The sequence below is a fragment of the Castanea sativa genome, chromosome 1, assembly GCF_040712315.1.
Source record: "Castanea sativa cultivar Marrone di Chiusa Pesio chromosome 1, ASM4071231v1".
In the NCBI taxonomy this organism is placed as follows: domain Eukaryota; kingdom Viridiplantae; phylum Streptophyta; class Magnoliopsida; order Fagales; family Fagaceae; genus Castanea; species Castanea sativa.
The window spans coordinates 37286532-37307634 of record NC_134013.1 but is presented as its reverse complement, the minus strand read 5'-3'; the positions used below and the strand labels follow the sequence as shown (position 1 = coordinate 37307634).

The 21103-nt window shown below is 37.3% G+C and overlaps 1 protein-coding gene across 1 annotated transcript; it reads left to right on the top strand.

Moving 5' to 3' along the window:
- Positions 1–1722: 1722 nt before the first annotated feature.
- Positions 1723–5684, top strand: LOC142605533 (microtubule-destabilizing protein 60-like). Its single transcript, XM_075776937.1, has 8 exons — positions 1723–2798; positions 2895–2940; positions 3038–3130; positions 3223–3342; positions 3667–3765; positions 4543–4602; positions 4696–4790; positions 5317–5684. Exons 1-8 carry the CDS (start codon positions 1861–1863, stop codon positions 5429–5431), a joined length of 1566 nt encoding a protein of 521 aa, XP_075633052.1. The 5' UTR covers positions 1723–1860; the 3' UTR covers positions 5432–5684.
- Positions 5685–21103: the final 15419 nt, after the last annotated feature.

Below are 21103 nucleotides of genomic sequence, written 5' to 3'. Positions count from 1 at the left end.
GCTAATATTAACCCAACCCTCAAGATATGCTGTGAAATAAAAAAAAATAAAAAAAAAATAAAAAAACAAAAATGTAAAATTGACCCTCTAACTTTTAGCTTTTGTCATTTCAGTCCTATAACTTTCAGTTTTGTCATTTCAGTCCTCTAAGTTTCAATTTTTGTCAATATAGTATTCTGTTAGGTTTCAGTTACTGCTACCGTTAAGTTTGACCCTTTTTAAAAAAAAATTGTAATTAAAAGAAAATTAAAAAAAAAAGCTTGGAAAAAAAGAAAAAAGAAAAAGAAAACAGAATACTAACAGCACATTTTGGTCTCTCCAGAGACACCAAAATCTTCCTCTCGGATATCGAATTGGAACCCGTTAGGTTGTCTTTGAAGAGCTTGACTTGCTTCGATAACTTGGAATAGTTATCGGATTCAATCCCTATAGCTCGCGCTAAGTCCATGATTATGGCACTTTGTATAGCTTTGCTTGTTCGTCTTCCTTGCCCCTCTTTCTGTAGCGTACAATGCACTCTCTCCTCGTTCTCCGTTACCTACCAAAATCAAAATCAAAATCAAAATCAACAGCCATGGTAGAAAAATTTAAAGCGAGCGAGAGAAAGAGAGAGAAAATTACAATGAATTGAGTTTGCTTCATATCTTGGGAAAGATCGACGATCTTTTGCGGAGATCGAGGCGGAGATCGGGGAGGTTAGAGTCAAGCAAAGCAAGCCAATTGGCTATGGCTGAAGTGTGCTCTTGGAGAGAATCGTAGAGCGATCGGCAATTGGCGAGGACGAAGATCTTGCTGCGTTTGGAGTAAAGTGAAGCCGCATCGGTAGCTACAGAGAGATCGGTAGCGATTCCTTTAAGTGCAGTGGGTGTGGCGGCGGCGGCGAGAGACTCAGGCGAAGGGGACAAGCGAAGGAGCTGTTGGGGAATGAACTAGAGACGGCTTGCGAAGGAGCAAAAACGCCGAGGGTGGTTGAAGTAGAACTGAGGTTGGCGGTCCTCGCTGGGGCAAAGCTCAGAGAGCGATTGCTGGATAGAGTCAATCGCGGCTGAAACTGACACCGACGAGGGCGTTGGAGTTGCTGATGTCATTTTACAGTGCCAGTGGCATGGTGGTCAAAGAGTACTACTGATAGTGAAAGGCACGGCGATAGTTGGTTGAACTCAATTGTTGATATAGAAGAGAAGAGGATAATGTGGTTTAGGATGACGTTGGGTTTGATTTTCTCATTCTGTTTCGCATTTGAATTTCTTCTGTTTTGTTCCATGATTTAACTCATTTTAAGTTCCATGTTTTTTTTTCAAGCTTTTTTTATTTTCTTTTAATTACAAAAATTATTTTAAAATAAAAAAAATGTCAAATTTAACATAACTGAAACCTAACAGAATACTACATTGACAAAAATTGAAATTTAGAATACTAAAATGACAAAATTGAAAGTTTAAGGACTGAAATGATAAAAGCTAAAAGTTAGAGCTCAGTTTTGCATTTTTGCAAAAAAAGAGAAGAAAAAACAAAGATGTTCGGCAACTAGCGTAGCAAAAACCGTTGTTAATCAGATCCAGTCACCACGGCAATCGGACCATCCTAATCACCGTATCCAACGGTCAAAACCCAAACCAAAAATTCAAATCCTAATCCACACCCAAACCCTACCAAAACAAAAACTAGCCGTTACGAGAGCGTCCCTGTCATCTAAATGTAATTCAAATCCTCTAGACCATCATTCATTGTTTTCATCAATTTCAAGAGATCACACACACACAAAGCCCCTCCTCTCTCTATCTCTCTTTTACCTTTTCACATTAAAGGATTAGAATACCCAAAACCCATTTCTTTTACGGTGAGTCTTTGCATTTTCCGATGGATTTGATCGGCAAGAACGCCGGAGCCGTGACTCCAGTGAAAGACCCACGTGGGTCTCGGTCCAAGATTCAAGAAAATCATAAGCCTTCTGAGAATTTGAACCCCAATATCTCTCATTCAAGCCCTGTTCTAAAACCCACGAGTTCCCCAGTAACCAAATCCGCAAAGGCGCAGAAAACGGCTTCAAAGAACCCTAATCCGATGCCAGCGTTCTCACCACGGAATAAGATCCGTGATCGAAAGTTTGTAGTGGCGAAGAAGAATCTAAAGAAAGAGAATTTGGGGTCGAGGGTTCAGTGCAAGTGTAAAGAGATGGTTGGTGGTGGTAATGGTAATGCCAAGAAGTGTTTGTGTGTGGCCTATGAGAATTTGAGGGCGTCCCAGGAAGAGTTTTTCAAGAATCGAAGCGAAGAGGCCAGGAAATCCGATCAGTTGAAGGGTTACGATAGAGCAGAATGTGAACTTGAAGAGGAAATAGAGAAGGGTTTGATGCTACAAGACCAGACAATTGATGATGATGATATCAAGTATGAAGGGAAGGTGGGGGAAAGTGATAGATCTGCGGTAAATGAGTCCTCAGATAGAGATAGTCAAATAGGCAGTTCAACGATTAAGAGAAGGAGGGACAAGTTGTTGGAAGAGGCAAGGAGTAGTGTGCCTGAATCTGGGTCTGGGAGAGTGCTGCATTTGGTGAAGGCCTTTGAGAAGCTTCTTTCATTACCTAGTAAAAAGGATTCCAATGATGAGAAGGAAGCAGAAGAGAACGAAAAGAAGGCAATGAAATGGGCTTTACCGGGATTGCAGGCTCCTAAGGTTCCAGAGACACAGGTTTCTTCTTCTTCTTTCTGTCCATCAGAGTTGTTCTTGACATCGGAGAATCTTGGTCTGGATTCAAGGATTTCGGTTTCATCTTCATGGGATAGTAGCCAGGGAAGGTGGGTAGCAATAGCTTGATTTATTCTAGTTAGCATTAGTTTTGATACTTATCAAATTATTTGATTCGGTTTGCTTTTGTATCTTTTTTGTTTAAGTATTTCAAGCAGGACTTCTAACGGGGGTCGAAGGAGCCGAAGAAATGTAAGATTTAGTAACTATGTTAAGTACCATTGGAGATGAAGGTAAATGTTTCATTAACTAGTCGACTCTTATTCTTATGTCTGTATTTGTGTTTCAGAGCTCTGAATCTTATAGCACAATGGGTGGAAGTAGATGGAAGAAGAAGCAGCTCAAGGTTACCAGCCAAAAACCGTTCAAGCTACGGACAGAGGTGAGTATAATGAAAGTCAATTGATTATGAACACTGCACCTTAACTTGCATTAGATCTGCCTTTTAACTTTCATTATTGAATCTCGTTGTAGCAAAGGGGGAGACTTAAGGAGGAAGAATTTATGAAAAAATTACAAGAAATAGTGGTAGAGGAGGAGAGGCAGCGGATTCCAATTGCACAAGGTCTCCCATGGACAACAGATGAACCAGAGGTGAGGCCATTTTTGGAACAAGTTAATAGGTTATCTTGGACTGCTTAATTTTAACTTTAGCATTATAAGGACTGAATGTAGCTTTCAAACCTACGTTTTGAATCACATGAAAAAACAAAATGAAACATTTTGATTTTTGAGTTTGCTTTTAACTTTAAGTGCTATCATAATAGTTCATATACTTTATTGTTATGTTAATTGGAAAATTACTTTATAGGTTAATGCCTTTTTTAGCATATTTTCAGTCCAGGGAGTTTCAGAAATTAAGTATTGGTTGTTTGTGCTTAGTGACTTTATTTGCATCTTTGGTGCTTGTTATCTCAGTGCTTGATAAAACCTCCAGTGAAGGAGATTACAAGGCCTGTAGACCTAAAGCTTCACAGTGATCTACGAGCAGTAGAACGTGCTGAGTTTGACCATCAGGTGCTTTTCTAATTATTCCAATGGATTATGCCTTCCTTTAATTCATTAGAATGCACTGCAATGAACCTTCACCCCCCCCCCTCCTTTTTCTTTTTTTTTTTTAGAACTCATGAAGTTAACACTTAACATTCTACTTTGGGGTTTAACAGAGATTTTATTATGGCATGACCCTTATTGGATAGTGTTTGACTCTTGACAAGTCATTAGCAATGCTGATCATGTCTGATAAGACTTATTGTTATTAATAAGTGCTTAGGGCATAATTGGGTAATATAAGCGTAAATGGGTAATTGTCATAAAACAATGCCTTTTCTTATGGTGGTCAACTTGTATTTGTGGGTGTTCTTGTTGTCCTGTATATACTGAACTTGATTTTGAAAGATAAAATTTAGAGAGCAGCGGGAGAAAATAAATAACTAACATAACTTTAGCCATAGTTGTTTAAGTGTTTAGAGAAAAAAAAGATTTGGGACTAGGGACCCTTTTAAATTAAGATTTGTTCCATAACCCTCCTTCCATCAAGGAGTTTAAAACTTGTAACTTCAAGGTGTTTATTAACCAAAGGGGTTATACCAATTGAGAGTTACCTAGAAATTGTTATTCACCATAACATTTTTCACAAATAAAATCCTTAAAACATGAGTTTTCATTTATCACTTATATATGGGAAAACATAAAGTCTTTTTAAAATCTTACAGATTTATCAAGAGGCTTCAAAATCGAATTAACTTTCCATTTGTATGCTTGTTGTCTGTGTGTGTGCATGTGCATATCTAGGTAGCAGAGAAGATGAGCCTGATTGATCAATACAAGATGGAAAGAGAGAGACAGCAGAAGGTATGCTAGATGAAGAAGATGATTTTGTAGCTAATGTCACAAAGTAGTATCTGTTTCATCTAAATTGTATATGTTGGTATATTCCTCTTGCAGTTGGCAGAAGAGGAAGAAATAAGAAGGTTGAGAAAGGAACTCGTTCCAAAAGCACAACCTATGCCCTATTTTGACAGGCCTTTCATTCCCAGAAGGTAAAAGTTGTATCTGGTTTAAAACACAGGATTTCATTCTAGCTTGTTTTTATGTTTGGTAATATACAGTAGTTATACACTTTGAAAAGTCGTATCCTTATTAAGACATGTAGTACCCTATTTATAACATGAGTTGCAGTTCATTCAATATAGAAGCTTATGATAAAGGCTATATAATGGTTATGATAAAGTCAATATGTTTTTTATATTTGGTTATGGCCCATTTCAGTTTTTGTATGCAACTCGAGTCAATTATATAGCTTGTAATGGTAGTTGGTCTGAAGTCCACAATGAAAGAACACTGTTTCTGAACAGACTAGCCCTTCAAGTCTATTGAATTCTGCTCACCCAGGACCATCACGCAACGTAGCCTTTATATTGGAGTTAATTTGTATTTTATTCATTGATTAGGGTCAGACCGCTAATAACAAACTTTCAGGTTGAATGTGCTAAAAATTTTCAGGTCATGAAATTCCTTCTTCCTGGCAATTATAAATTACTCACATTGTTGTTTCATTTGTTTAAGGTCAATGAAGCATCCAACTGTACCTAGAGAACCAAAATTCCACATACCTCAACATAAGAAGATCAAGTGCTGCCTGTCATGGAATGACATCAGTACCTACGCTTACCAACTTTGAAGTACGAGGAAAAGAAACCTGAGAGTATCATCGTGCTGTTGTCACCAATTACTAAATGAGCATTTTTTTTGGGTGGGGATCTCTCTCTCATGTTTTTTGCTTAAGTTTGGATGTGAAGCAACCAATTTAGTTGCAAGCTCTTGTTGTCTCATGGGGGAATATGACTATGCGTAACCATCAGTCCGCAAGTTGAAAGAAATATTGAAAGTCAGAAAATCCAATAAAATAAAAACCTTATAGTTTTATATACCTATGACAAAGTCATTTTTTTAATTTTTTTATTTTAACATTCCAATTTAAGCTCCACATGCCAATTTATTGTTGTTAAATTTTGCCTTAACAACAATAAATATGATGCCAATACAGACTATGAATTTGATAAAAGATTCTGTTATTCAGACTCTTGGAAGGGATTAGCTGAATTCAAGGACAGCTGGCCTCCAAGAAGTTGGGGGATTTTTTTTTTTTTTTGAAAAGAAGTTGGGGGATTTAGAGCAGAACAACAGAATACAAGGCATTATCGTAATATTACCCTGTTCACTAACTATATGTAACAGCTAACAACCATGAAGCCACATGACTAACAAGTGACCCAATTAAGCAACACAATAGCACAATAGCACAATCAACACAGCAGCACGAAACTTCTTATCACTATTAATATCAATAGTCTGTGCTCGTGTTCGTGTTCGTGTTCGTGTTCGTGTGTGTGCGCGTGTCAGACCTAAAACTCTCAACCTTTGGAATCTATAGACTTTGCTAATCTAGTCAATTAACCTTTGCCGTTATTACATTAACGTAGGAAAATTAATTAAACCAATTCTAATCTTTTCTTTTTTTGAGAGAGAGAGTTTCAATCTATGACTTCCACTTTTGATGATAGCTCTTTATCATCAGACGAAAACACTAATCAATTTTTGGTGTAAGCGGGGATTGAACCTCAGATCTCTTATACAACTATCAGAGACTTTACCAGTTGAGCTAACTGGAACCCATAAAGTAATCCTAATCTTTTTTTTTAGGGTGATAAATTAATCCTAATCTAATTTAATAAAAATTGGTTGTTTTGAAATTAAATAAACTAAAAAAAAAAAATTAAACTAAGTAAAGATATAACATAAAGTAGTAAAAAGATGTAAATAATCTAGAGAAATGAATTAAGGTTTTTATGGGTTCCAGCTAGCTCAACTGTTAAGGTCTTTAATGGTTGAATAAGAGATCTAGAGTTCAATCCCTGTCTACACAAAAAACTGATTGGTGTCTTAATCTGATGATAAAGAGTTATCATCAGAAGCGGACGTCATAAGTTAAAACTCTCTCTCTCAAAAAAAAAATTAAGGTTTTGGAATCCGCCTTGAAAGTCATATCAGCATATACTTATAATCATTAATTTTTCTCAATCACTACATGATAATCTAGAAATCAATCTTGCTACCATTGAAAATATTATCATTAAAACTTCTATTTAAATATCTAAAGGATGCTATTCTTCGCTTCCTAGATATAAAATCAAATCATTAATTGTATCTGTAGCCAAACAAATCATAAAAGATATCCAATTTTAAAACCAAGAAATAATAAACCAAGCATTCAATTAATTAAGACAAATCCTAAATCATGAGAAAAATATGATTGAGCTCATATTTAAAATCTCATCTTAGTCAATTGATATGAAATAAGAACAATTTAAATCACTAAAGAACAACTATTGTGGGAAAAATCAAATCACATATATATTACTGATATCCTTAACAAGGTTTCATCCTCAACTCTAATTATAAATTTAGCTACTCATGGTAATTGAAATAAAACACAAGAATAAAACACTAAATATTAAACTAGACAAATAAAATAGAGAAAGAAATAGTCACAATGCTATCATGGGGAAAAGCTACAGAGAAGCCATATGTCTAATCATGTTTTGCCTAAACCGCCTAATCTTGTACCTACACCTTCAGCCATACCAAATACTCCCACCATAGAAACCTCACAAAATATCCTTCCTACGTCTCAATCCTCTGACCATGGGGGTAGTAAGAGGTAGTTTCGTATTGATACAAAACTTTTTCTTTCTCTTTTGATGGGGGATGGTCTGATTCGTATGCCATACATGAGACACGTCGGGATGTCGAGCTCTATTTGGGTTGGACGTAGGGGTATGGAGTGGATCCTTACTTGTCTTGCCGATATACAAGATTGGGTGCCTGGTCGAGATGTACTCCGTAAGAGATTTAGGGATAATGGGAAGTTGATAGAGTTCTGTGGGAGATCAAACAAAACTGGTCTTTTTGTGGTTATTGCGGTATATTTTGGAGGGACTAGGAATGCTGTATTATGATGCCAGCAAGCTCCAATCATGCTGGTTGGTCTTTGTTTCAGAAAGAGCCAAGGAATTTTCTCTTTGGTGTAAAACTGGTATCTATGGCCGAAGTATCCTCCAATAATGGTGGTGGAGGTGGTCAGTCTGCTGGTGGTGGCCAGAGTGGGAAAATCATGTCTATTTATGGTAATCAGCTTAAGATTAGGAATTTTGAAAAAATTGGAATTAATTGGGGCATATTGTGATTCATGGAGATCCTATAGTAAATGTTTCAGTTATAAATGGTAGACCCACGCGAGCATTTAATTTTAAGTTGACACCTGCCATTTTGGCTTTGAGAGTGTGCAAGCTTGAGGGTGGGAGATGTATTGTGACTTGTTTGCGTGCTAAGGAATTCAGCTGGCCCAAGGATTTAAGTGGTGGGCCAAAAGTCACAAAACAACACAAGCGGGCTTGATAAAGCACAACCAGCACGCGCAAGTGTCTTCACAAAGTAAGGGCATTTTGGTCAAGCCCAACACATTACAAGTGAATTATGAGGCTTAAGTCTATGTGGGTAATAGGCGAGAGCTCGAAAGGAAGAAAAAGTGGAGATTCTGAGTCACCGGAGATAGCAGCAGTGTTGGAATCGGAACTTTGTGCTTCCGCCCTTAATGACGACCTATTCATGTCGCCTTAGTGGTCTCACTGCCTATCAAGTTAGAGGGAGATCACCCCAATGAAGCGACAAATGTGACTGAGGCTTCCAAGTTTAGGTTCTTCGGCGAGGTAGTGACCTCTCGAGGGATGGGGGATGAGAATTGGACTCCGATGGCTAGTGATTTGAGTGTAGAGATGTCGACGAGGCTAATAAGGCTTGGGAATGTTGTTTCTTCTCAAGGTGCTGTTCAAAATCAATTTTCTCCTCTATCGGGTCTGGGTAGCGAGAAAGGCTTCTATTTTGGGGAGAGAGATAACTCCACAGAGGTATCAAGTGAGAAGGGAGAAAAATGGAGCAATTCTCAGGTTGAGCTAGTGTCATCGAACTACTTGGATGGGGATGAGCTGGTACAAGATGGGTCTGAGCACTTTCTGCTTCAGTGGAAGCACAGTGAAGTTAACCCTAGTGGTTTTTTTCATGGGGAGGAAGAGAATGGCTTATTGAAGTGTTCACCTTTATCTATATGGGATCCCAATGAACAAAAGGAATTGGAGGTGATCTAAGAAGTTGACGAGGGAGAGGTTTGGGGGTCAGAGGTGAAAAATTCGAAATGGGTATGTAGCCTAATGAAAAGTTTCTGTAGAATTATGGGTTTTCCTATTGTTAAGCATGAAGATCAGTGTTTGGCTTTGTTTCGTCTCCTTGAACAAGACTGCATTGATGTTGTAAACGTTGGGACTTCTAAAGGAATTGTGAACTCAAGGCAGAAAGGGCTTAAGGTTTGATTTCTTCAATTAATTATGATGGGGTAGCATATAAGGAGAGGAACATAGATTCTTCAAAAGGTACGGGGGTGATTACCAATTTTAAATGAGTTTACGGCTTTTATTTTGGAATGTTAGGGGATTAAACAATATTCAGAAGTGAGAGGTATTTTAAAATCTTCCCAAGGAGTGGAAGTGTGATATTGTTTGCTATCAGGAAACTAAACTGTCTTCTATAAACTCTTCTGTTGTTCGAAGCCTTCGGGGCAATCATTTCCTACACTAGGTTGCTCTGGATGCAGTTAACACTACATGGGGGTGTTACTGGTTTGGGACAAGAGAGTTTATGAAAAAGTTGATTGTGTTGTTGGTTAGTTTTCTGTTAATGTTTTATTGAAGGGGGTTGTAGATGATTTTGTATGGGCATGTTTAGGAGTGTATGGTCCTAATGATGATAGTTAGCGGGGTGCTCTGTGGGAGGAGCTTACAATGATGCACTCTAGGTGGAATACGGCATGGTGTGTGATTGGGGATTTCAATATCATTCGATATCCGAGTGAAAGATTTGGTTGTGAGGCTTTTAGTCCGGCTATGTTTGCTTTTTCAGACTTCATTGAGGCTAATTATTTTGTGGACTTACCACTTGAAGGGGTTTTATTTACTTGGTTTAGAGATTCGGGGACAGATTGTATGTCAAGAATTTATAGAACCTTGGCATCGGTGGATTGGGTAGATCAATTTGGAAACGTGTCTTAAAGGGTACTCCCTCGTATAGTTTCTGATCATTGCCCACTTTTGGTGGTGGCTGGTAGTGTTAATAAAGGTTGAAGTGCCTTTAAGTTTGAGAATATGTGGTTGAAAGAAGAGAGTTTTGCAGAGAGAGATCGGCAATGGTGGAATGAGTATTGCTTTTCGGGTTCTCCAAGCTTTATTCTGGCTCGTAAATTAAAAACTCTTAAAGAAGACTTGAAAAAGTGGAATAAGGAGGAATTTGGGGATCTAGCTTTTAGGAAGAAATGTATTTTATCTGAATTGTTGGGTTTGGATGCTAGGGAGGACTTGTCAATTCTTTTGTAGAAGGAACAAACTCGTTGTATTCATATTAAAGGTGAGATTGCAAATCTAGCCTCTTTGGAGGAGATTTCTTGGAGACAAAATTCCCGGATATTATTTGTAAAGGAGGGGGACAATAATGCTCGTTTTTTCATCAAGTAGCAAACTCCCATAGAAGTACTAATCATATTCAAGTTATAGAGATGGATGGTGTCCTCTATGAGGATGAGGAAGATGTGCGGTCTAAGGTGGTTCATTTTTATCAAAGCTTGTACACTGAGCCGAATACTTGGCGTCCTTCTATGGATAGATTAGAGTTTGCTAGAATTGAGGAGGATGAGTGGCCTGATCTAGAGAGGGATTTTTCTAAGGAGGAAGTGGTAAAGGTTCTTCAAGAGATGGAGGGTAATAAAGCCCCAGGCCCTGACGGTTTCAATATGGAATTTTTTCAAAAGTGCTGGAGTGTAGTGGAAAAAGATGTTATGGCCTTTTTTTATCATTTCCATAGGAGCTCAGAGTTTGAACGGTCTCTGAATGTTTCTTTTCTATTTTTGATTCCCAAGAAAAATAATGCATTGTATATCAAAGATTTTTGGCCTATCAGCTTAGTGGGCAATGTGTATAAGTCATTGTCTAAGGTTTTGGCTAAAAAATTAAAGTTGGTGCTGGATAAACTCATTTCAGAGTCGCAAAATTCTATTGTTGGTGGCAAACAGATTTTGGATTCAGTACTTATTGCTAATATATGTTTAAATAGTAGACTGAAGTGTCGAGCTCTAGGGGTGGTGTGTAAGTCAGACATTGAGAAAGCATTTGATCATGTGAACTGGGACAATTTGTTCTATCTAATGGAGAGGATGGGTTTTAGAGGTAGATGGAGGAGATGGCTAAAGACTTGTGTCACTACCATTCACTTCTCAGTTTTGGTTAATGGATCTCCTACTGGTTTCTTTGATAGCTCTAGAGGTTTAAGACAAGGTGATCAATTGTCTCCCCATCTCTTTCTTTTGATCATGGAGGTTTTAAGTCGTATCCTGAAGAAAACTAAGGACAGTGGTCTCATATGGGGTTTTCATGTAGGTCTTATTAATTCTACTGGTATCTGTATTTCTCACCTATTATTTGCTGATGACACCATCCTTTTTTGTGATGCCTCTAGAGGGCAGATCCTTTCTATTAGGCTGGTTTTGATTTGTTTTCAAGTTTTTACTAGTTTGAAGGTGAATGTGGGAAAAAGTGAAATTGTCCCTATTGGGGAGGTGAGCAACATTCAGACTTTGGCTAATATTCTTCAATGCAGGGTGGGCAGTCTGCCTATAATTTACTTGGGTATGCCATTAGGAATTTTGTATAAAACAACCTCTATTTGGAATCCAATTCTTGAGAGGATGAAAAAGAAGCTTTTGGGCTAGAAGTTGCTTTATTTGTCAAAGAGTGGTAGACTCACTCCGTTGAAAAGTACCCTTTCAAGCCTTCCGACTTATTACCTTTCCCTTTTTACTATCCTTAAAGTTTTGGTGACTAGATTGGAACGTATTTAGAGGGATTTTTTGTTGGGTTCTTCAGTTGAGTGTTTCAAATATCCATTAGTGGCTTGGGAAAAGATTTGCTTACCACGTGAGTTGGGTGGTTTGGGAATTCGGAATTTGGCGTCTTTTAATCAGACCCTATTAGGGAAATGAGTTTGAAGGTATGGCCATGAAATCACTCATCTATGGCGGAGGGTCATAGCCATGAAATATGGGAAGGGGAAAGTGGGTTGGTGCACTAGAGTCTGTAGAAGAGCTCATGGGTATGGTTTATGGTGGAGTATTAGTGAAGGGAGGGAAAGTTTTTCTAAGCATTTGTCTTTTGTGGTGGGGGATGGTTCTCGTATTCTTTTTTGGCATGATAAGTGGACTGGGGATAATTTCCTTAAAACTCTTTATCCACAGTTATTTATGTGTTCAACCAATAAGGAAGCTTGTATTTCAGAAGTGTTAAGCCTTCCAGTGGGTGATAATGACAAAGTGTGGAGTTTAAGATTTTATAGGGAGTTTAAGATTTTATAGGGAATTCAATGATTGGGAGTTAGCGGCTTCCTACTCCCTCCTTCATTTCATACAAACCTAGAATCCTAGGGGTGGAGTGTGTGACAGTCTTTGTTAGGGTCTTAATGAAAGTGGTAAGTTTTATATTTGATCTTTTTATCATGAGATTCGAAATGCGGCTCCTTCTACTTTCCCTTGGAAGGGTATTTGGAAAGTAAAGGTTCCTAAATTCTTTATGTGGACAACAACTCATGATCAGATTTCAACTTTAGATAAACTTATACTTCATGGTCGCCCTTTGGCGAATCGTTGTTGTACGTGCTGTTATGATGCGGAATTTGTGGATCATTTATTACTTTTCTGTCTAATAGCTCATTCTTTGTGGAAGTATATGCTTCGGTTGTTTGGGATCGATTGGGCCATGCCAGGTTCAGTTGTGGATTCATTATTTTATTGGGATCATTGGCTTGGGAAGCATAATTCTGATATTTGGAATTCGGTTTTAGGCTGTTTAATGTGGACCATTTGGATTGAACGGAATCGGTGTTCTTTTGAGAATAATGGGAAAAACTGTGGTTCAGTTATTAGAATTATGCCAACGGACCCTCTTCGATTGGTCTCGCTGTTGGGGTCTCTTGGATTGTTCTACCCTTACGGATTCCTTTTTTCTATTAGAATAGCTTAGCGGCTGCTTGTCTCTTTTTGTTTCTTATTATTCTTTGTTCACTATAGTGAACTCTTTGTATTTTTCATGCTATTCTTTTATTAATAATATTTTCTTCCTACTTATCCAAAAAAAAATGCTTAAGTGATTAATGGATTGCATAAATGGTACACTTAAAGTTTACATGACTAATAAAATAAAAATTAATTGACATTAAAAATGTCACTTCCACATTTTGATCCAAATATAAAAATTATCTTGATTTATCAATTTTTTAAAAAAAGAAAAAAACTGAACTAAAAAAAATCAATTTAAAATTTGTTTTCTCGTTCACACTATCAAAATCATGATCTCATAAACAAAATCAAAATTTGGAGAGACCTATATGCAAATTTTGGCATCATGGACATGATTCCAAAACTGATCAAACCCATAGTCCCGCTGTTAATCTTAAGAAGAATAGTAAGAAATTTGTCAAAACCACATAAATAAATAAAAACCAACCCATTCAACCAATGTGAGAACTTCAGCATACCCATAGCAAATCATCGTAACAAAGCAAAAGCAAGAATCAAAGAAACAAAATAAGAGGAAGATGAAATGGTACATGTTAACGTGTATTAGGTTGTGGGCTTTAAGCCCACCTTGTTTACTTGTATAGTACACGTACTTGTACTATACTCTTACTTGTACTGCACACATCTGCCTCCTATATAAAGGCACTCATGTATATTCTATTATTTGTGAGATACAATACTATTGAATTCAGTATTTCTAACATGGTATCAGAGCCATTGCTCCGACCTTTTTGGAGTCTTGCAGTCTTGTCTTCTTCGGTATTCTCTGCTACCTTAACCTTCTCCTATCAGTAAACCTATCTGTGCCCTTTTTCTGACTGCTCCGCTGCCGTCAGAGGCACTCCAAGTTGAATCATCATCGCCAAAAGATCTCTCTCCATCACGAAGATCACTGCCTTCGTCGGATTTGTCAGCTCTGAAGTTTCGGTTACGACACCAATGACACAGTCCTGTAGATCGTCAACTCATCTACAAAACCCAGCCAGAATTGACGCCTTCTGCGCCCCCACGCGCTGCTCAAAGATTCGGCGAGTTGTCCTATACGCTGCACGCGTCGCCACGCACCGATTTAGGTTTGGCACGCGCTTGACGCGCTGGTGAAGTACCTACTAACGTCATTCGTGACGCCATCTCTGCCACATCAGCCGCTTACATCATCTGCCATGTCAGCTACTAACGTCAGCCTTAGCGGTTTGCTGAAGTCATCCTACTTACGTCATCCGTTGACCTGTTGCGTTAGTGACCGTTGACTTTTTAACCCATAGTTGACTTTTTGCAGTCCAAGTGACTATTTCCCAGTTTTCGCATAGATTTCATTTTTGCAATCCATTTTTGTATTTTTTGCATCTAAATGAAGAATAAGGTAGGTCTTCCTTTTATTGCAACAATCGTCACCGACAATCCAACAAATATTTTTGCAATTTTTGTAAATGTATTGGCCATAATATTGAGACATGCTATCAACGCAACAAATCAGTTGTTTCCATTTCTGTTGCTTCTGTTGCTAACACTGAGAGTATCCAACCAATGGCTATCGTCTCCGCAAAGTCTAAGTCTTCTAGATCCACTATCACCATTTCCACAGTTGACCTACAAAACATCATCGCTAATGTCATTCTTATGGTTGGTAATGTATCTTATTCCTCTTCTCTCTGAATTTCATTTGGTATATCTCATTCCTTTTGGCTTATGGATTCTGCTTGTTGCAATCACATGACACCTCACTCATCCTTATTTTCTCAACTTGAACCTACACCACACCCTCTTAATATTCGCACAACTAAAGGTTCCACAATGTTTAGTCATAATATAGGTTCTATCTCGAACTCCAACCTCTTGATTCCTGTGGTCTTTAATGTTTCAAACCTTTCTTACAATTTATTTTCTGTGAGGCAATTAGCTAAGTTGGGTTATTGTATTACCTTTGATTATTCTAGGTTTATTATGCAGGATCCGAGGACGGGACAAGAACTTGGGACCGATCCTAGAGTTAGGCGTATGTTTCCCACGGACAATCTTCGTCTTCCACCTGTTGCTCCCGTCTCTGTTACTGTTGCAACTGCTACAGTTTCTTCTATTCATTCCCTTGCATTTTGGCATGCTCGACTTGGTCACGCTTCCTCCTCTTAGGTACAATACTTGGCTTTTAGAGGTTTGTTAGTTTCAGTATCCATAGAAAATTCTGACTATGTTTCATGTACGTTAGGAAAATAACCCACTTTGCCTTTCAATACTAGTGAATTAATGTCCACTGATATCTTTGACTTAATATATTCTGATGTCTAAGGGCCTTTCTCTGTCTCTAGTATTGGTAGATCTTGATATTTTGTTGTCTTTATTGATGATTATTCCTGCTATAGCTGTATTTTTCATATGAAACATCGTTCTGAATTATTGCAAATATATTCTAATATTACAAAAATAGTTGAAACTCAATTTTTTAAATGTATTAAAATTTTCTGATTTGATAATACTCTTAAATACACTCAATATGCTTTCCAAGCTATTTTGCATTCCTATGGTACTATTCATCAACTAACTTGTCCAGGTACCTTTCAGAAAAATGTTAGAGCCGAACGAAAATTTTATCATATTCTTGAGACTATTCATGCTCTCCTTCTCTCTGCCAAAGTTCCCACTCCTTTTTAGGGCGAAGTTTTTCTTCATGCTATTCATGTTATTAATCACATTCATAGTCTTGTTATCCAAAATCAAACTCCATATGAGTGCCTTTTTGGGTCACCTCCAAATTATCACCACATTCGCTCCTTTGGTTCTGCCTGTTTCATTCTTCTTCAGCCACATGAGCATAACAAACTTGAGCCTCGGTCTAGACTTTGTTGTTTTCTTGGCTGTAGCGAAACTCAAAAGGAGTATCAATGTTATGATTCTGTCTCTCATCATCTTCGTATCTCTCGCAATGTTATCTTTTGGGAATATCACTCCTTTGTCGAGCTCTCTCACTTTCATGCCTCCCTATCTACCTCCTCTGTCTAGCATCTTTTTCCAAATAAGCCACATATTCCTTTTATAGTTACTCTTGATCCTCCTATAGATTTTTTTGTCCAATCACCAGATATTTTTGATGTCTCTCTTGGATTACTCTCTAACGAACAGGTGGAAGATGAACATGTCAAAGATGAGCCACCCAACCTTGAGCTTGGGTCCTTTGCTCCTGCTCTTGCTCCGCCTGAAGATCTTACACAAGACATTAACCTCGTCACTCAACTCAAGTAAGATCCATTCCTGCACATTTACTTAACTATCATTGTTATACTGCCCTTGCTACATTGCACGAGCCTCACATCTATCGTGATGCCTCCACTGACCCTTTATGGTAGATTGCAATGAAAGAGGAACTTGATGCATTATCTAAAAACTATATTTGAGATTTGGTGACTCTCCCCCTTGGAAAATCTATGTTTGGTTGTAAGTGGATCTACAAGATCAAGACTTGCTCTGATGGGTCCATTGAGCACTATAAGGCTCGTCTTGTTGCAAAAGGTTTTACACAGGAGTATGGGATTGATTATGAAGAGACCTTTGCTCTGGTTGCTCGTATTTCATCTATTCGTGCCCTCCTAGCTGTTGTTACTGCTAGCAAATGGGACATTTTTCAGATGGATGTCAAAAATCCCTTCCTTAATGGGGATTTAAGTGAAGAAATTTATATGCAACCTCCTCCTGGTCTCTTTGTTGAATCAAACTAGGTTTTTCGCCTTCGATATGCACTTTATGGCCTTAAACAAGCTCCAAGAGCTTGGTTTGCAAAGTTTAGCTCCACCATCTTTCGCTTGGGTTACATTGCCAGTCCTTATGATTCTGCCCTATTTCTTTGTTGCACCAACAAATGCACTATCTTGCTTCTCTTATATGTGGATGATATGATCATAACTAGTGATGACCTTAGTGGTATTCAAGAACTCAAGGATTTTCTTAGTCAGTAGTTTGAGATGAAAGATATTGGACATCTCAGCTATTCCTTGGGTCTTGAAGTCACCCATTCCATAGATGGTCTGTATATTACTCTAGCCAAGTATGCTTTTAAGCTTTTATCTCTAGTTGGACTCATTGATATCAAGACTGTTGACACTTTGGTTGAACTTAATGCGCATTTGACTTCCTAGGGGGGAGGGAAACCATTGTCTAATCCCCTTCTTTACAGAAGATTGGTTAGCGGCCTAGTTTATCTCACTATCACTAGTCTAGACATTTCCTATGTTGTTCACCAAGTGAGCGAGTATCTATCTACTCCACAATCGACTCACTGTGCTACTGTTCTGTGCATTCTTTGATATTTAAAGGGCATTCTCTTCCATGGCCTTTTCTACTTAGCTCAGTCTTTTATTGTTCTCTGTGCATTCTTTGATACTGATTGGGTAGGAGATCTCACTGATCGCAGGTCCACCACTGGTTATTGCTTTCTTCTTGGTTCTTCTCTAATTTCTTGGCAAAGCAAGAAATAAACCCTTGTGGCCCGCTCCAGTACTGAAGCAAAATATTGTACCCTTGCTGATACCACATCTAAGCTCCTTTGGCTACAATGGCTTCTTAAGGACTTAGGTGTGTCCACATCCTCTGCTACTCCTCTTTATTGTGACAACCAAATTGCCATTCATATTGCTCACAATGATGTCTTTCATGAACAGACTAAACACATCGAGATCGATTGTCATTTCATCCGTTATCATATTGTCCATGGTGCTCTTCAGCTATTCTCGGTCTCCTCTAAAGATCAACTTGCATATATCTTCACTAAGTCACATCTTAAGGGACGCCTTCGTGCTTTGATTGACAGCCTCAAGTTGGTCTCACACCCACCTTGAGTTTTAGGGGGGCTATTAATGTGTATTGGGTTGTGGGCTTTAGGTCCACCTTATTTATTTGTATAACATACATACTTGTACTACACTCTTACTTGTACTGCATACATATGCCTTCTATATAAAGACACTCATGTATATTCTATTATTTGTGAAATATAATACAATTGAATTCAGTATTTCTAACAGTTTGTAAAGAATAGAATCCTTACCTACAGTGGCTATCTACAAGGCAAACCTCAAATACTCGAATGATAAGATAGGATTATTTCGAGGAATTCCAAACCTGCTAACTGCTAAGCACTAAAAATATTTTTATATTTGATAAACATTAAAGGAAGGGCTAGTTGTAATTTACGCACCTATGATTTGGCCAAAATTTAAGATTTGACACTTCACCCACTTGAGATCAGCACAATTAGGGTTTAGAGTTTCACGTTTTATGGTTTTAGAGTTTTGGGTTAAGGATTTAAGGTTTAGGGTTAAGAGTTTAGGGTTTTAAGCTTTATGGTTTTGGGTTTTTTTTGGGAGAGGGGGGGGGGGGGTTTGGCTTTAGGGTTGAGGGTTTAAAGGTTTAAGGATTTAAGGGTTTCTTTTCTTTTAGGGTTAAAGGTTTAGGGGTTTAAGGGAAGGTTATAGAGAAATGCTATGTTCACAACAAATCTTAAGTGGTAAGTTGTTATTGGTTGCTATAGGTGGGCAAAAAAGTAATGTAAGTTATGGATTCAAATTAGAACCAATAACAACTCAACACCTATGCTTTTCATAGACCTTTTAATTATGGCCTAATTTAGGTGTCTTTCCATTGAATGAATGAATTATTTAGCTTCCAAAGCAAGAAGAAAGGAAATAAAAAAAAATCCCCCCCCCCCCCCCCCTCTCTCAAAAAGGAGGGTAAATCCAAAAATCTCATTTTATTTCATTTAGGCCAAAAGACAAAACTCACCCTCTAAGTTTCACCATTTTTCATTTTAGTCTTGTAAGTTTATCTTTTGTCATTTTAGTCCTCTAAGTTTTAATATTTCTTAATTCAATCCTTTGTTAACACTCTATCCATATTTACTGTTAATCATATTTAATTACTTATTTCTTAATTTTTTTAAATCATTAATAAAAAACCCAGAAATTAAAATTACCCCCACCCACATCGTTCTTCCCCACTTTTGAAGAACATGAAATAAACCTTAAAAATAAGAGAGAAAAATACCCATAAAGAGAAGTAGAGGGGCTTAGATTGAAGGATTTTAGGAGAGAAAGAAATGTGATAATTAGAAAGAGAGGAAGAACTAAAAGCACGTACGTATTTACACTCATCCGCATGTCTTGTTCAAAATAAGAGGATCTTCTTCTTTTTCTTTTTTTCTTTTCTTTTTTTCCTTTTGGGTTATTTGTTTAAGTTATTTTAGAAAAGTGGATTACATGTTTTTAAGGTTATTTTTGTGTTTGGTTTGTCTCTAATCTTGTTTTAGACTAAGTTGAATTTTTGTTTCTAAGATTTTTGAAGCACTCATTTGCGGTTTATAGTGTATGCTGCAGAGAGAGATAGTTTTGAGTAGCTTTATCTTTTGAATACAAAGTCATCGGGCTTCAGCAATTTATCTACATTTTTATCCTCCTTTGTATCCTTAAATTGTTTTCTTATATGTTTGCTTTTAAGCTCAGTGTGATTTCTCCAATCTCATCTAGATCCTTGACACTATTTGTTTCGTCATAAAATAATTTCCTGAAGTTTTTTTAAAAATTATTGGTACAATCGAAAATTGTTTTGTCAACAAAATGTTTTTATGATCAATGGAAATAGAACTCCACTTTTTTCAATTGTGAGAACATATTGAACCCACTTTTTTATAGCCAAAAGTGCCAAAAATACAAATTTTCAAACAATTTTATTAGTTAGCATGTTTTTAAAACTATTTAAGAAACTAATATCTCGAGTGTAATAAACTCGATTTTGGTGTGCTAAATTGAGTATAATGAGCTTGATTTCAATGCATCAAACTCGAGTCCAATAGACTCGTTTTCTGTCATACTACAATTGAGTCTATTGGACTCGATTTCTTTTAAATTTGCATCTCTCTTTGTCTCTCCGTCTCTCTTACTAATTTGAATTTGAAACCCACAAGTCCTCTGTCTCTTCGTCCATCACAGCAGCACACTTCTTCCCTCTTCACTCACTCCATCATAGAGCCCTCTCTACGTCTCTCACTCAGTCTATCACAGCAGCAACTTACGAAGACAAAAACCCACGAAGATAGAAACTAAGAAGAATAAACCCAAACCACGAAGAACAAAACCCAGGTGGCGATGGCAAAGGCTCCAGGAGGCAGTGGCGTTTGAACCCAGGCGGCGAAGGCTCCAGACGAAGGTTTTCCTCTAATTCCTTCATTTTCTTCTTTGGGTCTTTGGGTTTGTTGATGTTTTGATTGAGAGATGTAGAGAGAGGCTTTGGGATGGAGTGAGTGAAGAGGCTTTGTGATGGAGAGGCTCTGTGATGGAAGTGTGCTACTGTGATGGAGAGCACTGAGTGAGAGAGATGAAGAGAGAGAGAGCTGGGAATTTAAAAGAAATCGAGTTTGTAGGACTTGATTTCAATATGACAAGAAATGAGTTTGTTAGACTCGAGTTTGATGTGTTGAAATCGAGCTCATAGTACTTGATTTAGCATGCCAAAATTGAGTTTATTACACTCGAGATATTAGTTTCTTAAATAATTTTGAAAATGTGCTAACTAATGAAATTGTTTGAAAACTAGTATTATATTGAAAAAAAAAACCATTTTTTATTTCGTGTTCTTTTAATGTGAGGGAGCGACGACGTGAGTGGGTTTTTTTATATTATTTTTAATTTAAGAAATAAATAATTAAATCAAAATTAAATATGGTTAATAGCATTTATGGACGAAATGTTTTCAGATGACTGAATTAAGGAGGATTGAAACTTAGAGGACTGAAATGAGAGGAGTCAAACTTACCGGATTGAAATTAAAAGTGGTGAAACTTAGAAAGAAGTTTTCTATTTTGGATTTTGTATACATTTGTATGTTACACAGATCACCAAACACAGGGCACACGAGATAAAGAAAATTTAAGAGGTGTTTGGTATATGTACTTAAAAACTGAAAATATATATGTAAAAATATGTATAAAAATACATGTGTGTAATAAAAAATGAAAACAAGCTTAATATTACTCAATATTTTGGATCAATCTTCCCTCATTTTTGCGGGAAAACAACTTTTTTATTTATTTTTATTTCTATAAATGAACGGTCATGATGGAAACAATAAATAATAGCAGTTAAG